Source organism: Nerophis ophidion, linkage group LG23 (assembly GCF_033978795.1).
Source record: "Nerophis ophidion isolate RoL-2023_Sa linkage group LG23, RoL_Noph_v1.0, whole genome shotgun sequence".
In the NCBI taxonomy this organism is placed as follows: Eukaryota; Metazoa; Chordata; class Actinopteri; order Syngnathiformes; family Syngnathidae; genus Nerophis; species Nerophis ophidion.
In genome coordinates, this window is record NC_084633.1 from 26,275,153 (window position 1) to 26,283,839 (window position 8,687).

Sequence of the window (8,687 nt, forward strand, 5' to 3'; positions counted from 1 at the left end):
TAGAGCGGCCGTGAACAGCAACTTGAAGGTTCCAGGTTCGATCCCCGCTTCTGTCATCCTCGTCCCTGCCGCTGTGACACTTTACCCACCTGCTACCAGTGCCACACACACTGGTTGGAAAATGTAACTTAGATCAGTGCTTTTCAACCACTGTGCCGTGAGATATTGTACAGTCTGGTGAGCCGTGGGAGATTATCTAATTTCACCTAATTGGGTTAAAAATCCTTTTTGCAAACCAGTAAGTATACACTCCAAATTATGTGTTGTTGTTGTTGAGTGTCGGTGCTGTCTGGAGCTCGGCAGAGTAACCGTGTAATACTCTTCCATATAAGGTGGCAGCCGGTAGCTAATTGCTTTATAGATGTCGGAAACAGCGGAAGGCAGTGTGCAGGTAAAAAGGTGTCTAATACTTAAACCAGAAATAAACATAAGGTGACCGCCCCTAAGAAAAGGCACTGAAGCTTAGGGAAGGCTATGCAGAACGAAATTAAAAGGCTACTAAGTAAACGAAAACAGAATACTGGACGACAGCAAAGACTTACTGTGGAGCAAAGACGGCCTCCACAATGCACATCCGAACATGACATGACAATCAACAATGTCCCCACAAAGAAGGATAAAAACAACTGAAATATTCTTGATTGCTTGTCACGGTTTGGTTGCGGCTTACTGCGTGGTTCGTTCTCCCAGGATGCAAAAACGGGAAGGTAGGATTTGATTGGTTCTTCATAAATCATCTAAACTTCCAAAATACAGGCAAAACAACAAAAAGGCTCGCGTGCCTAACACACAGGAAGCTAAGACATAACATAGGTTAGGAGCAACGTTCCCTCTAAGTTGCGCGCCTGCGCAATTGCGCACTACTCACGCGTCCTCTGCGCAGCAAATTAATGCTGCGCAGAAAATCAAAAACCCCATCTGCACTTTAAACAAAATAAACACATTACAATTTATTCTGTGATTTTGCAATGCAAGTCTATGAGTGACAAGTGACAACAAGAGTGGCCCCGATGAATAAAACAATCTTTGTCAACACAGTTCAATTTACGGACAGGAATTCCATCAATCACTTTATTGAGCAAAACTGTTTGTAACCACACCAAAAACATGAGTGAAAAAACTTGTATCTATAAAAACTGGTAATTTTCTGCCATACAAACCAGGCTTAAACCAACTTTGTCACCCGTTGTTTCAACAGAAGCCGCTCGCTCTTTCACCTGCACCAACACAAGCACTCATGGCACTTAGCCTGTGTTGCGTTTAAGGCCACACAAAAAGTAGGACAACCCCAATGCCACACAATGTGTAAATGCCAGGTTGTAACACTCAGACTCCTCAATCAGATGTGTGCTTATTTTACTGACATTTATTAAGAATGTTAATCTAAGGATATTTTCCATGAAATATTGTCGCTAGATTTCATAAATGCTAATAAAAGGATGTATTTTACAGACAGAAAATTTTTTGGGCGTATCGATACCAAGTATCGATACTGGCGTGATGGTATCGATACTTCACCAAATTAAGCGAATCACTCCGATTTTAAAAAAAATGTGAGCGCAGCGCTCCTCACCACTCCACCCTGCTCCCTAGTGATGGGTCGCGAACGAGATTTAAAAACACTTTAAAAATTCATCTTCAACCCATGGTAAAATAAAATGAATACAATTAACATCAGTATAATTCGCTCCGAGGTTCACTCGGACACGCACACACACACGGGTGCGTTTCCAGTGCGACTTAATGTCTTGGTTATAAACTGTCAAGTATTTTATTGCACTAAAATAACGATAAGAATTTCTCAGTTCTTTGGTTTTGTGTTCATTTTTACAACTGTTTAATAACTAGTGTTTTCTTTTTTACTTACGTTCTTGTGTGTTGTAAGGCGACTAGCCAATTTCAGTATTTGTTTTCACCTTATTTGCACTACTTACTTTATTGTCATTGATAATATTACTTTTTTAATTTGAATTTCTCAGTTCTTTTGTTTTGTGTTCATGTTTTCAACTTTGTTCAATAACTACAGTTTTGTTATTTACCTTAAGTGTTTGTGTGTTTTGAGGCGACAAGCCAGGTTCAGTAGTTGTTTGCACCTTATTTGCATTACTTTATTGCTATTGATATTACTTTTGTAATAATTTTTTTTTTTTTACTTAAATCGTCGTCCTGTGTTGTATTATTATCATAATGAATTAATAAAGGCAAAAGTACAAATTTGTTTTTCAAAAGTATCGATACCCCGAAGTCCCCCCCCATCAGATGACGACACTTCCGGTATCGGTATCGGTATCCCGCTGATACCGATACCGGGATCGGTATCGATACCCAAATTTGAGATATTGCCCACGCCTAATCTCTGAAAGGGGTAACATTTATTTTAAAGGCAGGACCCGCAGCCAGACATACAATACTAGCACATAGTTCATGAAAAACATGTTTTTTGTTATTGTCATTGTAAGAGGGCAAAATCACTTATATTGGAAAATTATTTTAATAAAACATTTAAATTGTTATGATATCAGGTTTGGGACAGGTGTGACGCTGGTGTGGCCACAGTGTGCACGTCTGATGTTGCTCACATGTGCTCCACTGAATGCTCAGGGTGTTTGTGCGTTTGCTCACAAAAAATTAGAGGGAACATTGGTTAGGAGACAAGCAAAACTTAGCACTGGAATCATGAACTAACAAATCTTACGTGACAGTTGCGGGAAGCATAAAAAGAAGCCAGCAAAGGCAGGCTGCAATAGTGTCTCTTGATTACAAACAGGTGAGTGTCCAGAACAACAGAGCCAGGTGAAAATCATAAGTAACCATGGTGAATAACTCAGGAACTAAAGGAGTCCAAAACAAACAGAAAACACAAAACATGATCCGGACCATGGATCATGACATTGCTAAAAGAAAGTATTCGCGGGAAATATCGCTCAAAGGAAGACATGAAACCGTCACAGGAAAATACCAAAAAAAAGAGAAAAATCCACCAAAATAGGAGCGCAAGACAAGAACTAAAACACTACACACAGGAAAATAGTAAAAAACTCCAAATAAGTCCCGACGTGATGTGACAGTACACCTACTTTGAGACAAGAGCTATAGTGGTGCATGCTTGTTATGGTTTAAAGTCATATCCAACAATTACGACAACCACTTTTTATTGTCAACTGAGTTTCGTTTTTTAATGATTTCTGCTGGTGGTATGCCTCCGGATTTGTTCAACGCAAAAAGTGCCTTGGCTCAAAAAAGGTTGAAAAACACTGACTTAGATATTGGGTTTCACAATGTAAAGCGCTTGGATTCACTAGAGAAAAGCGCTATATAAAAATATAATTCGTTCAAATACACCACTGTACTTGTAACTGTAGTAGCGCCACCATGCAAGGTCTGAATGGTAAATATTAGATAATATCGGCAGTCTGATATTATCGGCGGATAAATGCTTTAAAATGTAATATTGGAAATTATCGGTATCGGTTTCTAAAAGTAAAATGTATTACTTTTTAAAACGCCGCTGTGTACACGGACATAGGGGGAAGTACAGAGCGCCAATAAACCTTAAATCCACTGCCATTGCGTGCCAGCCCAATCACATAATATCTAAGGATTTTCACACACACAGGTGAATGGTCAACAGCCATACTGGTCACACTGAAGGTGGCCGTATAAACAACTTTAACACTGTTACAAATATGCGCCACACTGTGAACCCACACCAAACACGAATGACAAACACATTTCGGGAGAACATCCGCACCGTAACACAACATAAACACTACAGAACAAATATCCAGAACCCCTTGCAGCACTAACTCTTCCGGAACGCTACAATATACACCCCCGCTATCCCCTCACCTCATGCTCTCTCAGGGAGAACATGTCCCAAATTCCAAGCTGCTGCATGTTAAAAAAAATAATGCACTTTGTGACTTCAATAATAAAAATATGGCAGTGCTATGTTGGCATTTTTTTCCATGACTTGAGTTGATTTATTTTGGAGAACCTTGTTACATTGTTTAATGCAGTGGTTCTCAAATGGGGGTACACGTACCCCTGGCGGTACTTGAAGGTATGCCAAGGGGTACGTGAGATTTTTTTTTAAATATTCTAAAATTAGCAACAATTCAAAAATCTTTTAAAAATATATTAATTGAATAATACTTCAACAATATATGAATGTAAGTTCATAAAGTGTGAAAATAAATAATTCAGTGTTGACAGCTACATTTTTTGTGGACATGTTCCATATATATTGATGTTAAAGAGTTCTTTTTTTGCGAAGAAATTTTTAGAATTAAGTGAATGAATCCAGATGGATCTATTACAATCCCCAAAGAGGGCACTTTAAGTTGATGATTACTTCTATGTGTAGAAATCTTTATTTATAATTGAATCACTTGTTTATATTTCAAGTTTTTAATCCTTTTTATATCTTTTTTCTAAATAGTTCAAGAAAGACCACTACAAATGAGCAATATTTTGCACTGTTATACAATTTAATAAATCAGAAACTGATGACATAGTACTGAATTTTATTTCTGTATCTCTTTTTTTCATCCAAAAATGATTTGCTCTGATTAAGAGGTAATTAAATTAAAAAAATGTTCACATCACTGAAAAAAGGTTGAGAACCACTGGTTTAATGCATACAGCGGGGCATCACAACAAAATTAGGCATAATAATGTGTTAATTCCACGACTTTATATATCGGTATCGGTTGATATCGGAGTCGTTAATTAAGATATTATCGGACTTCTCTAGTAAATATACCAACATCGTAACTTGATTTGAGCACAATAGTCTTTTTTTTGTGTGTGTTAAAGCAGGGGTCACCAACCTTTTTGAAACCAAGAGCTACTTCTTGGGTACCGATTAATGCAAAGGGCTACCAGTTTGATACACACTTAAATAAATTGCCAGAAATAGCCAATTTGTTCAATTTACCTTTAATAAATAAATCTGTATATATAAAAAATTAGTATTTCTTTCTGTCATTCCGACGTACATTTTTTTTCCTTTTGCGGAAAGTTTTTTGTAGAGAATAAATGATGAAAAAAACACTTAATTGAACGGTTTAAAAGAGGAGAAAACACGAAAAAAATGAAAATTAAAATTTGAAAGATAGTTTATCTTCAATTTTGACTCTTTAAAATTCAAAATTCAACCGAAAAAAATGAAGAGAAAAACTAGCTAATTCGAATGTTTTTGAAAAAAATAAAAAAAATAATTTATGGAACATCATTAGTAATTTTTCCTGATTAAGATTAATTTTTGAATTTTGATGACATGTTTTAAATTGGTTAAAACCCAATCTGCACTTTGTTAGAATGTATAACAAATTGGACCAAGCTATATTTCTAACAAAGATAAATCATTATTTCTTCTAGATTTCCCAGAACAAAAATTTTAAAAGAAATTCAAAAGACTTTGAAATAAGATTTACATTTGATTCTACAGATTTGGGGAATTTGCCAGAATATATTTTTGATGGGCTTCACGGTGGCAGAGGGGTTAGTGCATCTGCCTCACAATACGAAGTTCCTGCAGTCCTGGGTTCAAATCCAGGCTCGGGATTTTTCTGTGTGGAGTTTGCATGTTCTCCCCGTGAATGCGTGGGTTCCCTCCGGGTACTCCGGCTTCCTCCCACTTCCAAAGACATGCACCTGGGGATAGGTTGATTGGCAACACTAAATTGGCCCGAGTGTGTGAATGTGAGTGTGAATGTTGTTTGTCTATCTGTGTTGGCCCTGCAATGAGCTGGCGACTTGTCCAGGGTGTACCCCGCCTTCCGCCCGATTGTAGCTGAGATAGGCGCCAGCGCCCCCCGTGACCCCAAAAGGGAATAAGCGGTAGAAAATGGATGGATGGATATTTTTTTTAATTTTAATCATAATAAGTTTGAAGAAATATTTCACAAAAATTATTTGTCGAAAAAACAGAAGCTAAAATCCATCCATCCATTTTCTACCGCGTATTCCCTTTTGGGGTCGCAGGCGGCGCTGGTGCCTAGCTCAGTTACAATCGGGCGGAAGGCGGGGTACACCCTGGACAAGTCGCCACCTCATCGCATAGACAGACAACATTCACACTCACATTCACACACTAGGGCCAATTTAGTGTTGCCAATCAACCTATCCCCATCCATCCATCCATTTTCTACCGCGTATTCCCTTTTGGGGTCGCGGGCGGCGCTGGCGCCTAGCTCAGCTACAATCGGGCGGAAGGTGGGGTACACCCTGGACAACTCGCCACCTCATTGCATAGACAGACAACATTCACACTCACATTCACACACTAGGGCCAATTTAGTGTTGCCAATCAACCTATCCCCATGAATAATTAAATTAAAATGTATTTATTATTCTTTAAAATAAAAAAAAATAATTTACTTGAACATTGATTTAAATTGTCAGGAAAAAAGAGGAAGGAATTTAAATGGTAAAAAAGGAATATATGTGTTTAAAAATCACAAAAATATTTTTCTCTTTCTCTCTGGCACTTATCGAGGGTGGACGCTCCCCTTTCCTCTCCCTTATCTCTCCAGCTTGCTTCTTTGTTTTGTCTTGTCTTTAACTTTCTTGTTGCCTCTTTTTGCACTGCTCTCCAAATCTAAACATTGGAACTATTTAACTGGCCTCAACAAAATTGACAAGATCTTGGGTTTGGGGGAACCTGCTGTCGTGACGGAGCGGTTGTTGCTGGACACACGACGGACTCTTGGGAGAAGAAGGAGTGCCGTGTGCCTGGCGACCCTTTTCTGGGGACGACATGAAGATATCCACCTATTCGGGATTATGACAACAGGACATCTGCTGATTGGAGTACGCGTTGCTCTGGTTTGTCGACAAATTGGAAGTTGCTGGCAGTCTTCAAAGTACCCCAAAGCTGCCACAAAATGATTGGAGAATGCGGGAAGAACTGTGGATTACATCGGACTGTCTACCCCGCAGTTTTTGAGGACCAGTCATAGACAATTTAGAGTGAAAAAAACATTTTGTTTTCACTCGCATACAAAATCATTCTAACTTGGATTGTTTCCCTGTCTTTGAGACTCTCCCGAAGAACAGCGCAGCGAAGACACAACAAACTCCCTTCTTGTCTCTCATGGACACACACCTGTTGTTGTTGACTTAGGACTAGCGATTGCACAATACATCAAGGCCGCGGAACAGAGACACACTACGGGCTCACACACACACACACACACACACACACACACACACACACACACACAAAAAAATATACGCCACACATACACCCCCCCCCCCCCAACCCAACGCCCTCGACGCAAATCCTGTAGGGGCGATGAATGGATGGTCAGCGCCTGAGAGCTGCGGCCTACCACCATGACCTTGAACTATCTTCCCCCTGTTGCTAGATATCTCGAGATGTATGTTGTAATATGTATATGTGCTTTGCTCTAGAGGTTTTTTCCCACTCCAGACTGGGCCCCCTTAGGTGCCCAGTCTAGATTGTAATTTTTTTACTCATCCTTCCCCAGCGTTGACCTTTTTCCCATCTTTTACGGGGCGCTTTATGGCGACCCATCAGCGTTCTTGTTCTGTAACCCTGTACACTGTTTATTTGTCTAATCTTGAACAGGTTTGTGCTGAAAACAAAATTTTCATTGTACTTGTGCAATGACAATAAAGACCTATACTAAAATCATTTTTAAGGTTGTATTTTTTTCTCTAAAATTGTCTTTCTGAAAGTTATAAGAAGCAAAGTAAAAAAAATAAATGGATGTATTTAAACAAGTGAAGACCAAGTCTTTAAAATATTCTATTTGAGTTGTGTCTCTCTTCGAATTAAAAATGTCGAGCAAAGCGAGACCAGCTTGCTCGTAAATAAATTAAATTTTAAAAATAGAGGCAGCTCACTGGTAAGTGCTGCTATTTGAGATATTTTTAGAACAGTCCAGTGGGCTCTCCTTATCTGCGTTGGTGACCCCTGTGTTAAAGATATCCCCCAGTAAAAAGATGAAAAAATAATGTAAATAGTGAGGAACTTACTTGGAGCTCGTTGTTGTTGGCCATCATGTGCTGGTTGGCAGGTGACTTCTATTACTGCTGCACTTCAGAGGTCAGATCATGGTGAAGTCCTCCTTCTTGTAGTCCCCGGCAAGTAAACAAAAACAATAACAATTGAGGAGGGGGAAAAACGGTCAAATGTTGGATGTGCTGCAGTCAAAAGTCCAATTGACGAGTCGGGGTAAGTGCGAGCTTCAAGGCTGACAGGAGATGGAGGGAAGAGGACCGCAGGACGCCTGCTGGACTCCAAGCCGCATCACAGTGCGCCTTGTCCCGCCGTGCTGTGAGCAGCGCTGCCTGGCTGTCGGCTCATCCTCCGGAAGGAGTGCCGTGTCTCAGGGAAGAGTCACCGCCGCACTCGACTCCACCACACGCGGACACCTGAGGCCATGCTGCCGGCTTCAGAGCATTCCCGGCCGGCTTGGTGGACGCTGACAGCCGCTGAGTGAGTCAGTGGCGGAAGTTGCTCTCAGACGGAATCAGATAAACACTTCCGTTTCGCCCTTTCAAAGTAATGGGTATCTAAAGTCAGGTTGGGCCAGGGGTTTGGCAACCCAAAATGTTGAAAGCGCCGTATTGGACCAAAAATACAAAAAAAGTCATCTGTCTGGCGCTGCAAAAAATTCAAAGTGTTATAATGGCAACACATGATGTAAATATGC

The 8,687-nt window shown here is 40.0% G+C and overlaps 1 protein-coding gene across 1 annotated transcript in view; it reads right to left on the reverse strand.

Annotated features, from left to right (window-relative positions):
• The window catches only part of LOC133541795 (serine/threonine-protein kinase N1-like), a 140,538-nt gene extending 132,052 nt beyond the window's left edge, over positions 1-8,486 (reverse strand). Inside the window, exon 1 of the mRNA XM_061885388.1 lies at positions 8,008-8,486. Coding sequence (XP_061741372.1) covers positions 8,008-8,034 — 27 coding nt within the window. The 5' untranslated portion in view covers positions 8,035-8,486. The remainder of the gene's footprint in view (positions 1-8,007) is intronic.
• Positions 8,487-8,687: the final 201 nt, after the last annotated feature.